Source organism: Labeo rohita, chromosome 20 (genome assembly GCF_022985175.1).
Source record: "Labeo rohita strain BAU-BD-2019 chromosome 20, IGBB_LRoh.1.0, whole genome shotgun sequence".
NCBI lineage: Eukaryota > Metazoa > Chordata > Actinopteri > Cypriniformes > Cyprinidae > Labeo > Labeo rohita.
In genome coordinates this window covers 225,145-244,637 of record NC_066888.1, presented here as the reverse complement: position 1 = coordinate 244,637, position 19,493 = coordinate 225,145, and the positions used below count along the sequence as shown (strand labels likewise).

The window sequence follows — 19,493 nt, the reverse complement described above, 5'->3', positions numbered from 1 at the left end:
TAAGCGCAGTTAAGATCACTCTTGGAAGAGTTTTTCTGAGCACAGTGTGAGATGTTGTTGAGATCTCCTCTGATGTGAAATGAATGGGGTCTTTTCTCAGGGGACGCATCAGAGAAGCAGGTGGTTTCGGCAAAAGTCTCTATCGGTTCTGTTATTTACCTGGTTTATGATTTGGGGAATGAGTGGCGATGTGATGGAGATGTGATGGTTCTCTCCTCTGGGTGACCCGCAGGCAGAACGGACACTGCAGCGTAATGAACAGACGCAGGCTTCTGCTCGGTAAGAGGAGCTGATGAATTGATTGGACTCCAGTAATTAGCAGATGGTGAGGGTTCGTTATGTATTCATCCCTCGAGTCAGCCTCGTTTGGGCTCTTTACAGGTGTTTACATGCCGATTCAGCCGCCATCAACCGGGAGCTGAGAGGATGAGTGCTGGTGGAGGTAACTTTGTGTGCATTTCTGCCAAATGCAGTATCTGTACAGAAAAAAGTGAGTTTTTCTTTGATACGGTGTCAGTGTCAAGGCTGATGATAAAAGCTGCGTTAAGCTCGTTGTGGAGAGTGATTTACGCAGAACGGCTGTGATGTTAAAAGGTTATCAGGTGAGATCAGTCTCGTTCCTCACGTGTTCTGCTGTTTTCCAGAAGTCAGCGTGAGTCTGAGATGATGATTCTTCTTTATGCTTCACATGGTCTCACGCAGAAAACAAGATTTTTGTCCTTTTTGCCACTTCCATTGACAGTACAGGAGATGAGGGGGAGAAAAGGGCAGTGAGATCAACATCGAGTGCCGTTCTAATGCACTTTTCAAAGCTGCAAGTTCAAAATCCAGCCTTTCAGAATTGGAAGAGAAGGCGGCGTAAGCGCTAAGCCACGGCTCCATCAACAGGTCAAGGTTTGGCTGGTCACTTTGGTCCAGATTGCCCCTGTGAGATTTTTATATATAAAAAAATCTTCGAGCTCGTAATCTTTAAAGCAGCTCAGATTGGCTCAAAACTCCCTGGCTGCAGAACCGAGTGTCAATGAGTGCAAGCTTCAAATCACAAACACCCTGGGGTCCTGTGTCAGCCAAGCAACTGCCATTTAGATGAATGGGAGTGCTAGCAGATACCTCTGTCCAGCTAACCAGCACACTAGGACTGAGTATTGACACCATTTTCATCATTGGAAATTTATTTTTTATTCACAAGCTTGCAATTTGATTTAGTTTAAGTCAGCATTGTTTAATTTGGTTATATATCATTTGTTCTCAAGGAAAACAATCTCTCTCAACTAAACCCGTCAACTATGAATAGCTGATTTGTATATAAACATTTAAATTACACACAAGTTAACTTTACAGTAACTTTTTAATGATATAATTGTTTCTTCTCCAATTAGTTTTTTGTAATATAAACATTTAAGTAGGGGCTGTCATAAAAAACTAAAATGAAGACAACCGATTAAATAAAAATATAATTAATATAACACTAATGAGTTGTAATGTCTCTTCTGAGGTAAACGTGACATTACATGACATTGTTTGCATTGTTTTATTTACTTTTTTGTGGTTGAAGCACTGATTGATTACACTGAGTGATTACATGAGACTTGATTTAGTTGTCCTGTTTCTTCTGATGTTCATTCATGTTTATTTGCTGCTGTAACCAGTACTAAAGATGAAGAGATGATAGCTTCACATGTTGTTCAAACTACAGTGAGCTGTCATGTCAAAGAGAATCAGAACGGCATTTATTGTTTGTGTTTTACAGTAAAATTGACAGAATTTAAAAGCTTTGTTTCACGTCAAAAGTAACAAAGCTTATCATGATTTATTGGGTACAAATAATGTTTAATGAAGTTTTATTCAAGATTAGACCAATTTCGATCTTGGGATTTAAGAATCAATTTTGATTCATTAGAATGAAAACTGATTAAAGTCAATTAATTGATCAGTCCAGCCCTACAGCACACTGGTCTCTTTGTTAATTCAAGCTCATAACATTTGTTAGGAAGCAGAATTCAGTTTGCAGCAACAATAAACTGCCCATGACGAGTGAAACAGAGCGATAATTCTCGTTGGTCAGAGTTTACAGTCCAAACACGAGCCGTGTCTGTCGATCTACCATAAACAACTGCTGTTTAGAGGCCAAATTGGGGTTGATAATAAAGAGCTGATAGTGTCATATTTTAAGGAGTGCACACTGTCAGATAGGTGTGCTTCTGCTCCGTGTGTGCGCGTGTTTGTTTCTTAGCTAATGTACGCGCCATTAGCAGACTGCTGCATTGATTGTCTTGAAATTTATGAAGCGCAGCCCATTACAGACCTCTCTCTCGGCCGTTTTCTATTTCCTCCTGCCCACAGGGAGTCTCACTTGTGGTGTAAAAGCATAATTAAAGCTAACCAGTATTGGATCTTTACCCGTGATTACACTGTGCTGGACATGTGCGGCTCCCTGAGTAATGGCATTATGGGAAGTATGTGGGCAGACAGTCTTTGTGTTGGCCAAATATGTTGGAGCAAACGCGTCGATGAAACGAATAAGGAGGGATCAAATAGGCCATTGAACGAGTCCGTTTTGAATGGCTCTGTTTGAGGAAAGCCATCCATCTCTCGTCTTCCTTTTCTAGCGGGAGAGCTTTTCAATATCTGCTCGACGGTCGGCTCTAAGATCCGCCGGTCCGATAAACAGCCCTTCAAAATTACATTCACATTCCCTGACCCTCCAATTTACTGCAATTAAATGAAATGCCTCCTATTACTCTGGTCTCTCTCTCTCTTTCACTTTTCTCTTTCATTGCTCCATTATGTGGACTCGAGGATAAATTGCCTTTGTGATCAAGTGTCGCCCCTGTAAAGCTCTCGTTTATACACAGGCGCTCTCGCTCATCGCCGCTCGTTTAGTCTGAAGTAGTCGGAGGACGTGTTTGGTGGGTTAAAGCCATCTTCAGATGCTGCTGAAGGAAGTGAAGTATCACTCTGTCGCTCGACAGCCGGTGAAGAGCTGAATGCTAAATGACTGCAGGATCACACGCAAACACTGTTCTCCTCATCTGCTGCCGCTTTCTTCTTCTTCTTCTTGTTTTTATGAACAAAGTCAACAGAGAGAGCAGACGTGATGATATTATTAGTAAGGAAGAGGAAAGGGTCACATCTGCACAATTCTGGAGTGCACAGTGATTTTTGATTATTGATCTGCTGGGTGTTGCCAAACCACAAATTAAAAAAAAAAAAATCCTGAGTTTTATTTCAGATCATTATTGTTATTAATACCAAGAGTGTTTAAAAACAAGTTTCATAAATCATAAATCAACCTATTAGAATGATTTCTGAAGGATCATGTGACACTGAAGACTGAAGTCATGATGCTGAAAATCCTGTTCTGATCACAGATTATATCTTAAAGTATAATCAAATAGAAATCTTATTTTAAAATTTAATAGTATTTCACAACATTTTTCTGTATTTTTGATCAAATAAATGCAGCCTTGGTGAGCAGAAGAAACTACTTTAAAAAAACATGAAAAAAATGTACTGATCCCAAACTTTTGAATGGCATTGAATGTATATATAGTTTTTATATTAAATTTTATTTCAGTTGTAGTTATTTTAGTGCACCAAATTAAAATGAGAAATGTTGCCAAATCTGAAAAAAAAAGTAGCCAAAAATATAGTTAAAAGTTTGTTAGTTTGTTTTTTATATTTTATTTTATTTCAGATCTTTTATAACCCTTCTTATCACACAGAATTATTATTTAACATTCTGTCTTTTGTTAAATTACTTTTGTGAGCTATGTATAAGGTGCAGTCATGCATGCAAAATTTCAGTGAAAGCTAAAATGTAAAAATGTATAAAGCTCAGCTGACACAGTCGTCAGTTTCAAATCAAGCAGCTTTCTGTTGGGCAACACACCAAATCAACAAGAACAGTGGTAAATATGCAGAAAACACTGTATCATGTGGCTTTTGTGGTTTATTGCTGCCATTTTCTAAAGAAATTAGTCTTGTTTGAAAAGATGGAGTTACAGTTTTAAACAGCCTTAACAGAAGCATCACTGATTGTGAATAAACTTACGACTGATATAATATGTTACTTACTAAGTGATTAGATTTAATATTCTCGCTTAGTGGATGACAAAATCCCAACACCCTACTGTTGCAGCAGTGAGGTTAATGTAGACAAACACCACTCTCACTTTCAGAAAATGTGTCTTCAGATTTTCACTTTGGACACACCTCAGCTTAAAGCAGCACAGAAGAGACGTCTGTGCCGCCGCTCCACTCCACGTTGGGAATCATTTTCCTCCCATACAGACTAATTCAAAAAGAGCTGATGTGTTTTCACCTGCGTGAAGTGGCAGAACAACAGCAAATCGATGAGTCTATTCATCAGGTAGCTGTGCCATTGAGAAGTCATTGTGAATGAGATTACCATTGATCTGTGCTGCTGGACTGAGGCTGGAGACGGACCGCCTTACAGCCACAGCCTCTATGTAAATGTGTGTGTGTGTGTATCCACAGACACTGATGCATTGTGAAATGGCACAAAGCACTGCCTCATGGGAAACAATAACGCTTGCTAATGAAATCAATGGCTTTGCTCTTTGCTGTCTTGAAATGTCACTCCGTGCTGGGTTTGTTGGTTGGAGGCAAGAGTTTTCGTAGTGTACACTAGGTAGAGAAGAACTCTGGTAAACATGCAGTGCATGAATCTACAGTGTGACACAGAAATAATGTGAGTTTGCAGACTGAATGGAATGTAATTGGAAAGACAGACTGACCACCGCTGCATAAAACAAAGCAATAGACTTTGTATTGCATTGTCTTCACAACAAACACACAGCGTGACCAGTAAAACAATACTATTTCTTTTTATCTACAGCAGGACAGATAAATATATGCTCTGAATTGTTGTGTTCCAGCTCATAGCTCTCATTTATGCATAACATTCAGCACTATACTTTACAAACAGATTTTTTGTTCCTAAGTGAAAGATAAAATATTTGTCACAAATGTTGGGAGTTCTGAGTCGTTTCCAAACAGGACCTAAAATTAGAATAGTTCAAGTCTATTAACATATTTACTAACATATCGCTCAAGACTTACTCATGTAAAAATTGTAATTACACTGTTTTTGGAGTACTACTTGTGCACAATGCACATTTCCTAATACTAAGCCTAAAATATGTTTTAATATCACTATTGATGAGGAATGTATGACCTTTAAATAATATTGTCTTTAAATGTAAGATATTTAAAGTGTACCCAAAGTATGCCTGCAGTGGTTCCACTTTAGCACAATCAGAAATAATTAAATTTGCATTACCCCATTTTATTTTTATTTTTTTTTATGATGAAATTATGTACAATGAGTTTCATAGCCAGTTTTCTCGAGTCACCAAAATGTTTTAGACCCTGTTTTCAAGTCTCCGTTGAATAATTATCAATTTATGACTAATGTGAAGCAGGTATAATACAAGAAAAAACGCAAAAGGCACTAGTCATTCTCTGCCAGGACTTTTAAAATTACAGACATTTCTGTTAACCCTAAAACACAATGCGTAATTCAAAATATGGGGAAAACACCTGTGAAAAATCAGTACAGAAAATTCCTTCGTATTAACACAGCTTGCTATTTTCACTCAGACTATTCTTCGAGTGTGTAGGACAGAGAGGAAGTGTGATTTTGAGACAGTGGCGCTTGTTGTGGAGCGAAGAAATCCCGGCTGACGCGGGCGGTGTGAGGTGTGGATGTGTCTGAGGGAAGTGTGTTCGGATTTGATCATGGAGTGGCTGATCAATAAAGCTTTATTACAGAGGAGTAATGCTTTAATCTAGCAACTTAATGCAGCTCTCCACTCGTATTGATCCCGGCTCAGAGAGACAGGAAAAGGGAGGCTGGTAATTGTTGGCAGGAAAAATGTTATCTGTGTGTGCGAGAGTGTGTGTGTGGTTCTGGGTTTGATGGGCCGTGCCAAATCAGAGCAATTCATTGCTGTTCACCACTACGTTTTATTGCTTGCTTGACATTTAAACTGATGGAGGATGTCAGGGATCTATCAGCCTTCAGCTCGCCACTTAAATTCACGCTTTTTCCAGCCAGGCTGAATTGATCACGGGTCGTGGGTGTGAATTGGATGCATATAAATTTCCTCTCTCGTGGGTTTTACTCGACAGTGAGTGACATCTCCTTATCTCCACGACGACGGTCGCGTTGTCCCGCCCCCTCCTGTTTAAGAGATCCACAATCGTATGATCGCCATCGAGAGTTTCTAAGAGTCGTGAGATGGTTTCTTCTCCGTTTTAAGGCTTTTTTAGCATGTGAATGTGCTGCAAATCACAGATTGGCTGTTGAGTACACATAACAAGAAGAGGAGCATGGCTAATTTAGTTGTTGACATCAGTGGTGGGTGTAATGCATTACTAGGTAAATAATTAAAGTAATTAAAATTTAATTACTTTACATGTGAAAACATAAAGTAAGGGATCACTTTTCTTTTGTAATTTAAAGGAGAAGTCCACTTCCAGAACAAAAATTTACATATAATGTACTCACCCCCTTGTCATCCAAGATGTTCATGTCTTTTTTTCTTCAGCCATAAAGAAATTATGTTTTTTGAGTTAAACATTTCAGGATTTTTCTCCACATAATGGACTGATATGGTGCCCAGAGATTGAACTTCCAAAATGCAGTTTAAATGCAGCTTCAAACAATCTCAGATTTTTCGACATACTCTAACTTTAATGAACCGGAAAAACACAGTCCAGGCAGAGTAAGACAAGATGAGCGTTTGACATTAAAAAGTATATAAATTGTTGTAAATTATATGGAGAAAAATGCTGAAATGTTTTCCTCAAAAAACACAATTTCTTTATGGCTGAAGAAAGAAAGACATGAACATCTTGGATGACAAAGGGTTGAGTATATTATGTGTAAATTGTTGTCCTGGAAGTGGACTTCTCCTTTAATTACAGTTACTTCTGTGAATGTAATTGCATTCAATACTGTATAGACTATAGAACAATTCTGTATGAAACAATAGAGGATTTAACATCTTTTCTTGTATTGTCCAGCTGGTCGAATCTTATTACACTGTTTTATAAAACTTGTGACTTAGTATCTGAATTGCATTTGCAGCCACATTCTGAGATACAAAACATTGGATCAAATCTATATCAATCATGATTAATGGTTAAAATGAGAAGTACACAAAACGGCAGATCGTTTGGTTTGTGTCCATCATGTTCCAAATAAAAGTGAAAATAATCAAATGAAATGAAGCACCTTTCATTTTTAGTATTTTATAGTAGACATTACCACAAGACTCCTTTTACATCTAAAACACTGTGGGGTGAAATTTACAGCACAAATAATGAAGCAAATCCATGAAATAAAATGGCTCTTAGCGTGACATCAGACTCGGGTCAAACCGCCCGCTGCAGCCTCTCCTGCTTTATTGCTTTATTAGGATTCTGTATGTACAGTGTACGGCTGCTGTAATCCTGATGAAAAAATCTCATTTAATAGAATAAACATCAGGATTGGTGCTTGTGCGAGTGGCCGATCGATTGGGGAGTGTTTGTCTTCGTCTAATACAATCACAGCTGTAGATACATACATTTAATCATCAGAAAAGAGTGGCAGAGCAGTCCGGGAGGGGGGGATCAGAATTAGCAGAAGATTGGAGAATAATGAGTGTGTTTTAATGAGCGCTGTTTGGAAACTGTGTGATTGCATTCGTCGTTTTTGTCTGTGATTCAGCAGAGAAGGATGCGATACATCAGGCCGAGCAAACCCTCCCTGCGATGACTGACACTTCCGTAATGACATGTTTTGAGCTGAATTGGCCCTGGAGACGTGTCTTTAGCTTTATTACATTTAGCTTTCTTCAGTCGTGTTCCTCCTCTCTCTTTGATTCTGTTTTCATCAATTATTTCTGAATAAGCGTGTTGGCTGAGACGGAGGCGAGCGGCGTACAGCTGTAACGTGGAGAGAATGAGAGGACGAGGGTTGAATATTACTGTGGAGAGCTGTTATTAGATGTGTGAGGGGAGAATGGAGAGGTCAACAGGTGTCTCCCGTCGGCCTCTTCCTCTATTGCGTCTGACCTCCGGGGCCGCTCCGCCAGCGGTTCTCCCGCCGCTCTGTCACGGTGGCAATGAGGGGCCGGTCGTAAGTAAGTCCTGACAAATGTTTTGTCATCCTGCAGGGTCACCGGTGGCAGAGCTCCAAATTACCAAAAAAACCTTGGGGAGACTTTTCTGTCCGGCTGCCTGTCTCTTTCTCACATTCGAAATGCCAAAAGCCTAACATAAAATAAAATCAAATGAAATTCCAGACTTTTTAGCGTGCGAGTAACAGAAGCTGTTGGACTGTATAAATAAATTGCTTTTCTAAATTCACTGCAGCTACGGCTGTCAAAGCGTAGTTACAAATCTGGCATCTTCAACAATACTTCAGCAAGTCTATTAATATCAGAAAAAACGGTAACACTTTATAATAACTGCACGCTATGATTAGGTAAGCATTAGTAAATAGTCAGTTTATCCTTTATAAAGCATTGTCCCACCATTAATAGTCATTAGTAAGCAGTTTATAAATACAGCTGTAAATGCATTGTTCTTATTTTTTAAGCATATCTATTACAAAGGAGATTTAAAGGCTCAGTTATTTTCCTAACAGAAAAAAAAATAAACTAACACAACACAGAAAGATACAGAACTCATGCAAAAAACTGTACACTTGAATATATTTATTTTATTTTATTTTATTTTATTTTGGTTACACTTTATTCTGATAGTCCACTTTAGACATTCTACTAACTGTAAGAAACTTTGCAACTACATGTCATCTAATTCTCATTAATTTGCAACTACATGTTTACTAACTCTCAAAACAGACTGTTAGGTTAGGTTTAGGGTTAGTAGAATAAGTTGACATATACTTGCAAAGCTTAGAAGCCTGTTAGAAGATATTAAGCAGACAGTCTACTAATACTTTAATGACTTGTTGACATGCAGTTGCAAAGTTACTTACTGTTAGTAGAATGTCTAAAGTGGACTATCAAAATGAAGTGTTACCTTTATTTTTTTCTGTGAAACTGCAGAGGTTTATATGACATTTTTTATCGAGTGTACAGTTGTGCAGTTTCATTTTTTCCATCTTGAAAAAATATTTCTGTGTTCTGTATTCCTCTGTGTTGTGTTTGTTTAACTTTTCTGTTTGGAAGATAAATGAGCCTTTAAATCTCCTTTGTAAATGCTTTACAATGTATAAATATTCCTCACTTTAGATGAGCTCACAAAAACAGATGGCTGGCAACTACTAAATGTTTTATAACTACCTGACTTAATCATGAATTACAGCAGGAATATGTGTTTATAAAGCATTTATTAACACACCGAGCAACTATTAGCCTGTGTCTAAATAATAAGGTTTATAAATGTACATTTAAATAGTTTATTAATCATTTACTTACACTTTCTAAATGATCTTATGAACCACTGACAAGTATTAAGTAATGTAATTGTTGAAATGATAAATTGATCATTAATGAAGTATGAAAATACAGTTATTAAACATTATAGATATGCTCAGAAACAAAACATTTATAATTGTATTTATAAACTGTTTATTAATGCCTATTAATGTTGGATGAATTGACTGTTTAATGATACTTAACTAATGATTCATAGTGTGCAGTTACTGAAATATGTTTTAACTGACCTCACGACGGCACATTAATAGCATATCGACCTGTCATTAGTACTTACAAAGCACATATTAATGTCTTATTCTGCATTTCCATATTCTAGATCCCTTTATGTCACAGACAGTTCAGTTAGTTTGATGGCAGATTACAACAGGGTTTCTCAGCGCAGTGATTTGATTGGCTGTTTTGTGCTTTGAGTGAGAGTATCAAATGAAAGGAAGCTGAAGCTTTGAAAGCTTGTCTTAGAACTCCTGTGTTTATTTGTTTGTTTGTTTTTTAAATGTAGAAACGCATCTATTGGACATTGACACTAAATCTGCCTAATGATACAAGTTTTCCTCAACCTGACAATCCACCTGCTACAATGACAGAAAAGAAACCGCTTTTGCTCTCTTTCTAATATCAGGCCAAAAATCTTGTTTTCTTTGCTTTCGTGAAGATTCATGACAATCATGAGTCAGAGAAAGTGTCACCCAGAGGGATGATGAGAAAGGCTTTGTTATTAATAAGCTCAGAGCAAACAGCCAATCACTGTTCTGTGTTAACAAGTTCCTCATCTGTATTCAGAGCGTCTCGTTTTAATTAGACTACATGGAAAGGGCCTCCTGAGCTGTGTGTGTGTGTGTTTGTGTGTAACCCTCTGCCACCCAGGCCGCGCTGCATGTACTGAGAGTGTGTACTTCCTTTCTCTGTTTCATTTAGTCTTCTGCCCTCAGCGTGGCTCAGTTCACATGTCACCCACTGATCTGGGTTTCTGCTTCTGTTTTTCCCCAGAGTTTGCTTTTCTTGCATCATGTTCTCTCACCTGCCACTGGCGTTTACACGGCTTTCTAGAACAGTTAACTGTGATGGCATTCTGTGATCCAAAATGTGTGTATAGTTACTGGTAAACTTTACAACGTAATTGACCGTTTCAGCTGATTTTCTGCATCTGTTGTATCACGCCATGCTGTTTTATCCTTGTGCAATATATACAATTTTATAAAATAATTATATGCATATCTGAATATTAACAAAAATATATTAATATACAGGCCTATCAGTGTTTGATTTTGTGTTGTTTATTGATTTGCCAAATAGTCATGTAGTAAGTGTAGTGATGTTGTGTTGGGCTTCTGATGATCCTTGTCTGTCTGTTGTTTAACCCAAACCTTTTCTCTAAAAACAATACTTTTTGTAGCAACATTTTGTAGTACTGGATCTCTTAAAGTGGGCATGAAATGAAAATTCATGCATGTTATAGATCATACTCTGAACGATTCAAACCAACGATTCATATTATCTGAATAATAGCACATCTGGTTTAATGTGTAAGACATTTTAAGCAAACTGCACGAAAATATGTTGTTACTGTGACTGTAAAAAGCTTTAGAGGGCTCTTGCATTGATGTGTGTGTGTTTCCATGTGTAGCAACAGCTCAATACTAGATTGAGTGTTTAACATCTGGTCACTGACCCCACACACCTCAGCTCAGTCCTGCCTGACTCTCAGGTCAGAGGTTACATAAGGCTTGGAATAGACCCGGTTTGAGCAGAGGCTAGACTTTATTGAGAGGTTTGCTGATTTATGGCTGTACACGAAGGTTACAGTTTAGATAGAGTTAAGGTTAAGTCAAAGATTAACGTTAGGGTCAAAGCGTACTGGACATACAATCATAACCAACCATCTACATCTACATCTCATAACCAGCCATCAGCATGGAAAAACTCTGTTTCGTCCCAGAGAGTAGACGGCTGTATGTGCGTTGCATGCTGTTGCATGATGCAGTGTGTGTGTTTGTGCAGTAATGACACTGATGAACTGTTTGGCACAGGTGAATCACTCAGTTACAGTAATTACAAGCCATCTCGGAGTGCTGCACTGATGCATTATGGGGAGGCGTTATAAGAAGCCTCTCTCTCACTGATGTATTGGCTAGTTTAGAGATGCCTCAAATGTCTGCATCTGTGTGTGTGTGTATGAAGGAGCCTTTATCTGGTCCACAGGTGCCTCATTTGCTTTCACAACACTTCCCGTCTCTCTCTCGCGCCGCTCGTACCAGTTCGCTCTCGCTTTTCACTTCAACCTTTTTTTAATTTAAACATCAATAAGAGAAATTTAAAACCAAATGCTGCAGTTTGTGTGGGTTTGCAGCATTTACTCTTGTTGTTTGTCTATGTGGCTTTTCAAGCAGAGATTGAAACTAAACAAGGCATCTCTATGAATCCTGTCATTAAAAAGTGATGAAATGATCTGTCATTTTTCAGAATTTTAAAGTTGCTATGAAACTTAAGTATCGTGACGTGTAGCTGAGATTATGAGAGTATGAGACTGCAGTGGATGGCAAGAAAGGGTGAAATAAATGATTGGAGAAATCCTGCAAGCGACACCAGTTTCACTGGAAGATCTAGACATGAAATTCTGAATTACCATTGTGAGTTCAAAACTGAAAGGTGAAATAATTACACATGAACATGAATAAATCATTTATAAGATCTGTAATATATTGTTTTTAATGGTTTGGGTGACAGTAAAACTTATTGACCTGTATGATGTCGGCATAAAATGTCATGAATTGTCCAGAACTCAGATCTCTCAGATGCAGAAGGAAAAACATAGAAGTCATAACAAAAATGCGGAGTGAGATGAGCTGATTTTGCAAGCAATTGTGGAACAAATCGAAATAAATGAATGGGTCTGTAACATGTCATCACACTTTTATTTTGCCTCCAGGAGGGTGACAACTTCTGAATTGCATTGTAACAATGAGCTGTATTTGTGAATCACCAAAGTACATTTAGTTCTCCTCCTGATATGTGAAGGTGTTTCAGCATACGAGCCCTGCTGAGTGTGAACCGTGTCTGCTAGTGTAACCCGTCTCTCGTCTTCTCTCTCAGAACCCATGCGGACACCCAAGAATCTAAAGATCGCAGAGACGCAGGCACGCTTCATCGCCGTGGACTGGGAGTCGCTGGGCTACAACATCACTCGCTGCCACACCTTCAACGTCACCATCTGCTACCACTACCACAAAACCCCCAACCAGAGCAAGGCCGACTGCCTGGAGATGGACCCCAAAGCCCCCCGACACGTGGTGGGCAACCTGCCGCCCAACACCAATGTCAGCCTGAAGATGATCCTCACCAACCCGGAGGGACGCAAAGAGAGCGACGAGACCGTGATCCAGACGGAGGAGGATGGTATGAGCATTCACATCAGTATAGCAGACACTTCCCAACCCTTTTTTGACCACAACAATATTAATCATTCAAATACTTAAAAATTTAAATGAATACATTTTAGCATTTTATTGAATAAAAATGAATAAAACTGTTCTATTGTTCATTCTTCTGGTTTGAAAACCAAAGTTATTAATATATGGTGGAAATCCAAAGTTTTGACTAGCTGGAAAGTACAGGCCTGCGTCATCGGTTTCTGAGCGTTTCTCTGCATTATTCTTGAAAATTAACTCTATGTCCAATAACTGTCCTGTGTTATGCACAAGATCACATTACAGTGGAGAATTCAAATGTTTTAGACACATTGTTGTTGTCATTCAGACACAGGCTCAAAAGACCCTACAGGTGAATAGGGTAAACGTTTTGACTAATATCATGAATCCAATAGATTAATAGTCATGAATAGAATATGAATATGATTTTCGTTGCGCGTTCTTACAGATGGTATTTGAGACTATTGTAAATTGTATTTCGAAACTCGCAATAAATGCGGTTGTCGATCCCAAGTTATGGAAGCAAAATAGCTCAAAATTGAACTGTGCATGAAAAAACAAAGGTTTGCATGTAGTGTCTTGCCTCAGAATAAGAAATATTTCGATTTTTCGTTGTTTTAGCTTATTTTAGAGCTTATTTTGTCTTATTTTAAGTTTGCTGAGGTGCCCTTGTGGACTCTGGTTAAGAGCCACTGAGCTAGAATGACTTAGTACAGGTTCATTTGGTGTGTCGTGTGATTGTGCTGTAGTTGCTGGTCCAGGTGTGCTGACTCGCTCTTTTTCGTATAGCGTTAATATGCTGCGTCCCTCCGTGCAGCTGTGTAGGGCAGATGACCACTTATTCTCACTGTATGATAACATACACACAAGGAGAGTGACCTGGCTCTGGACTCTGGCTAGTTGAGTTTCTCAGCACGCCGTCAGTCCACAGATAAGTGCTCAGGCACAAGGGAGTCTGACATGAATTCATTTTTGCCCTCTCTCTGTTTCCTCCATACTGAGGTGAACCATCAAGATTTCGATTGGAGGGTCGGTGTGAGAGTGAAACCAAAGTCTAGATATATAGTAAAACAAGTGAGCAGCCATGAATAATCCAATGTTCACACCTGCAAGAGGCCCAAGATGGTCTGACGACATTTCTCCTTCCTTTAACTTTCATTAGCCAAGTTTCCATCCAGTTTGAAAAAAAACTTTTTGCTGACTCCAGCCTGTTTCCATCCAACTGGCTTTTTACCGATAAAATGGTGTGCGTGATGACGTCATCCATAAAAAAAATGAATTGTCGCATAAGTTTTGGTGTATTGCAAAAAAAAAAAAAAAAGTTGCCCTTGAGCTGTATCCATTCATAATTTCACCTATTGCACAAATTACATAGGCTAGTAGCCTGTTCTTCATCTATTTGAAAAAACTTTATTATATAGGCTATTATTTAATTGTATAGGCCTACATAAAACTATTTTTAACAAGTGTCATGAAGTTTTTTTTTTTTTTTTTAGTTTAGGCCTATAGAATATTTCAATACTTCAGCATCAAGCAATGTTCATTAACAGGCGCAGGTGTACTATTATTTTTTTTTTCTGATTAACTTTTATTAGACTATATTGGAAATCGCCCCGCACCTGCAGTGCTTCTGCAAATGGAGAAAACATAATAAAGCTATATATAAAAGAAATAAATAGGTATGTGAAATATATTTTTTCTAAATAATTAATAAATTAACAAAACGAACGAAAAAAACTGTGCAACAAGTAGCAGCCTATATGCAGAATTTTGTTTCATTTTTATGATGCGCTCTTGAGAAAGTGGCATCCTTTTTGTTTCGTTTATTTTACAAAAGCACAATGTTTGGTTTTATTGTGAATGAAAACATATTTAAATAGTTTTAAATAATGTCTCATAAATGACCACAAAAGAAGAAGTATTGTAAGTTGTTCCGACTTCTACATGGGAAAAAAAAAAAAAAAAAAAAGTGATTGTGTCGGCAACTCTGTTAAGCATTACTAACTCGACAGCGCAGCCTGTTTATTGTCATAATAAAGTCGAATTAGTGTTTTTTTTTTTACTTACTTTTTGTACAAATTGAATACATTTTAACTTGCAGCATACTAAAGAGACATCAAATTAAGATTTCTTACCATATTTTTAGATATAATTTATTACTATGAATATAATTTAATGCGCTTTTAAACTACAGAGAAACAGAGAAAAGTGTTTCCAAACAAATTTTTGTGACATTTGAACTATCAAAACAGAATTTATGTGCTAAAGTTAAATGGAAAAAGATTGTGTCGACACATGAGAAATTTTATTGATAAATGGCATTTCCATCAACTGTTTAGTTAACAATTTTAACACGCCAAATATTTTCCGCAAAAAATCTTTGAACAAACCAATGGAAATTTGAATAGAGCCTGGGTTTGGTAGGACACACTTCTGCTCAGGGCTTGCAGTGACAGCCAATGACAATAACATGTATTCTTGTATCCATGTCACGAATAGTGAATCCAGGTCCGAATGTATAGAATCTGTAATCCCACCATAAAACTGCCCAATATCCATATGCACTATATGGACAAAAGTATTGGAACAAACCTTTTGATTATTGAATTCAGGTGTTTCAATCAGACTCATTGCCACAGGTGTATAAAATCAAGCGGCTAGTCATGCAGTCCGCAGTTGCAAAAATCTGTGCAAAATAATGGGTCATCAGTGATTTGAAGGGCTCAGTGAATTTAAGTGTGGTACTGTGATAAAATGCCACCTTTGCAAGAAGTCAGTTTGTAAAATTTCATCACTGCTAGATATTCCATGTTCGACTGTAAGTGGTATTATTGGAAAGTGGAAGCGTTTAGGAACAGCAGCAACTTGAAGCTGAAGCCCACGTAAAGTCACAGAGTCACCGAGCGTTGAGGCGCACGTGTGTAAAAGTCACCAACACTCCAGAGCTGAAGAGTTTCGAGCTTCCACTGCCATTAATATCAGCACATAAACTGTGCGGTGGGAGCTTCATCGAATGGGTTTCCATGGCCATGCAGCTATATGCAGGCCTCGCATCACTAAGTACATTGCTAAGCATTGTATAGAGTGGTGTAAAGACAACTGACACTGGAGCAGTGGAAACCTGTTTTGTGTTTGGCAGTCTGATAGATTAAGTTAAGTTTGGTGGTGGAGGGATAATAGTGGTATGGGGCCTTACTTCCAGTTACTTACCAAGACATTTTGAACAATGCTAGGCTAAACGCTCGAAAATCTTGTGAAAAGCCTTCCCAGAAGACTGAAATCCGTTATAACTGCAAACGGGGCTGTCCCAATACTTTTATCCATGTAGTATAGATCTCACATCTCGCTTAGAAACACACTGATCTGCTGAAATGCTGTAAGTTCAGGTGACTGACAATATATGCAAATGATCAAGTGCAGCATTGGCCCATTTAAAATGTTTACATGATTACACTGACAGTTAAAGCCTCTTTGTGTAACATCTCTCTCAACAGAAACAGATCAAGACGTGTCAAGAATGTATAAATATAACTTTTTTATTCAGAAGATGAGATGAGTGAGGCAAATAATTCAAATAAGGATAAAGGCAGGAATATATTGAACAATTGAACACAAGCGTACCTGACAGTCATAAGTGGGTTAGATGCTGTGAAGATGCTGCTGTGATTTCTTGACACATCTGGGACATGCACATCGCTTGCACAACTTTTTTTGTCAGGCGTCTTGACGTGAATAGCGTTGCAGCACAATAAAGGCCACCGTCAGCGGCTCCACGGGCTGAATGCCGGTAAAGCCAGGTTTAGGTGTGCGCCGGTAACAAGAACGGCGTTTGTTTTCATCCGTGCATATGCAAATGACTTTCGAAGCTAACATTTTTGTGTTTTGATGACATGACACACTCCTACCAGAGTACCATCATTTCTGCCTCTGTTGTGTTGATGGCCCTTTTTTCCTGCAAAATGATTTGTGTGTTCTTATAATGCACGTAGTCTCACAGACCGGACTCAATGTTGTGTCCACATTTAATATTACTTATGAAAAGAAATTCACATTTAGGTGCAATTTATGTTTGTCATCAAAAATAATTTCACTCGTGGAAGCAAGAGCCTTTGCGTCAGGCTGCCGTTCTCAACATTGTCCCCATATTTATGCTTTTTCTTTCTGATACTGTTATGGATATATGAATATAAATTGTTTTTACCTACAGTATGGAGTCGTTCGTAAACAATAAAAGCTGTTTCATCAGTGACAAACAATAGAAAACATTTGCACATTTTGTTTCCTGCAATTGATTACACTACACTATTTCAGTGTAAGAAACTACTGCAAATGATTCAGTCAGTGAGTGAACTGTCTAAATGAATCAACCTGAATCATTAACAATTTCAGACGTTTTAACAAACACTTTTGACCAATTACATCAATAGTGACTCATTTGTGAATCACCAGCTTCTAACAGCTGATAGGAAGCATACATGGCATGATTGCTGAAATATGATCAGATTGGTACACTGTAATCTTCATCATCAGATAAGGATTTATCAGTAATGTTTTATTGCAGCACAGCTCATGCACCAGTAAAAAGGGTCTAGTGATGCCCCTGGTGCTGCATATCAGCCTCATTTTGCCTATCAGCACTGGTCATCATAAACACATGTCAGTCTCTAGCTAAAAATCTGATGGCAAATTTTCCACTGAGGTAAAGCTTTCATCCTATCCAGCATTATTCTCTTGCTAAAGCCACTTCTGCTTGCTTTTAGTGCTTGTTGAGTGATCATTTCCCTCCTTGTATGTGTCTGTCTGTGCTGTAGTGCCCGGTCCAGTTCCCAAGGAGTTTGTGAGAGCGACTCCATCTGAGGATAAGATCTCACTGCAGTGGAAAGAGCCTCTGGAGCCCAACGGCATTATAACCCAATATGAGGTAATGCTGGGAGTGTCTTCTTTCGAGTCCACTGTGTTTTATGGGTCAGATTTGTGTTGTGTTGTTTGAGCACAAACCTGAAGACTAATGTATCAAAAGCACACACGTATAAGTTTGTTTTTTTTCTTGGAAAAACTGAAATAAAGGAACCATCCCTATATATAATGCATTTGAACGAGATGATGTTTTAGCAATGTTGTTTCTGTTGTCTCCAGATCAGCTACAGTAGCGTGCATTCATTCGACCCGTCAGTGCCATTGCTGCGGCCGCCTGTTCTGGTGTCATTACCGTGGAACACGTCACGTCACAACTTCACACAGCTGCACCCTGGAACCACCTACCAGTTCCTGATCCGGGCCAGTACCAGCAAGGGATACGGACCCCCAACCACACTCAACGTCACCACCAACATATCAGGTATGTGTGAGCTCACGTTGTTGCATCAGATCTGATCCGATCAGTGATGTGATGTCAATATCTCATATCTATAGTCACCTACATTATGCCAGGAGAATTTCATCTTCTACAACTGTAGAAGAGAGAGAACTGATTTTTTTGCATTTGCTCAAGCCCATTACACTCTTAAAAATAAATGTTCTTCACGATGCCATAGAAGAACCTTTTTTTTTGTTTAAATGGTTCCACAAAGAACCTTTAATATGTGAAGAATCTTTATGTTTCACAAAAGGTTCTTTGTGACGAAAGAGGGATCTTCAGATTATAAAAAAGGTAAGAAAGAGATGGTTCTTTAAAGAAATTTTGCCTGAATGGTTCTTTGTGGAACCAAAAATGGTTCTTCTATGGCATCGCTATTAAGAACCTTTTAAAGCGCCTTTATTTTTATTGTCAGGGTTGTTTTTAACAGATGTGGAGTTCCTCAATACACTTTTACTTACAAATACTTAATGTTACTTACAAAGGTTTGGGTCAATAGAATTCTTATTTAAAAAAATGTCTCTTCTGCTCACCAGAGTTAAAATTTATTTGATCAAAAACACAGTGAAAACAGTAATATTATGAAATGTTGTTACAGTTTAAAATGTTTTTTGGGATATATTTTAACATTTAATTGACCACAGCTTCATTTTCAGCATCATTACTCCAGTTTTCAGTGTCATATGATCATTTAGAAATCATTCTAATATGCTGATTTGTTGCTCAAGAAACTTTTCTGAATATTATCAGTGTTTGTAATAACACTACTTTATTATTTGTCACTTTTGATAATGTTACTGCATCAGTGCTGAATAAAAATATTCATTCTTTACAAAGAAAAAAAAAAAACTGACAGTAGTGTATGTAATTTGAGAATGTTTTGTTGTGTAATCAGTATGTATTTGAGTAACTTTTGATTGATTCACCAAAGTCAGCTGTTGATGTTTTCTATAAGGAAAAACAAGCCCTTTTCTTGTTTTCTTTTGTTTGTTTTAATTTGCACCTATTTTTGAAATGATCTAAAATTACAGGCTGGATTCAGCACAATTAGTTGAATCTGATGTTAAAGCTTCTTTCTGTGTTTTGCTAATGAGCGATGAGGAGCGTAACCTCATCACCCGTCCCTCAGGCTTCTGACACTATTGCGTTCTTCACTGTTCTGAGATGTAATTCAGACCTGATCAGGGGAAATGTGATTTTCTAGCATTTCAGAAATCCATCACTTCAGATTTG

At 38.0% G+C, this 19,493-nt stretch overlaps 1 protein-coding gene across 14 annotated transcripts in view; it reads left to right on the top strand.

The window, feature by feature from the left end:
* The window catches only part of ptprk (protein tyrosine phosphatase receptor type K), a 180,090-nt gene that overhangs the window by 118,553 nt on the left and 42,044 nt on the right, over positions 1 to 19,493 (top strand). For all 14 annotated transcript variants that reach the window (XM_051138279.1, XM_051138280.1, XM_051138283.1 and 11 more), the window contains 3 exons: positions 12,570 to 12,872; positions 17,716 to 17,825; positions 18,041 to 18,242. In XM_051138279.1, coding sequence (XP_050994236.1) covers positions 12,570 to 12,872; positions 17,716 to 17,825; positions 18,041 to 18,242 — 615 coding nt within the window. The remainder of the gene's footprint in view (positions 1 to 12,569; positions 12,873 to 17,715; positions 17,826 to 18,040; positions 18,243 to 19,493) is intronic.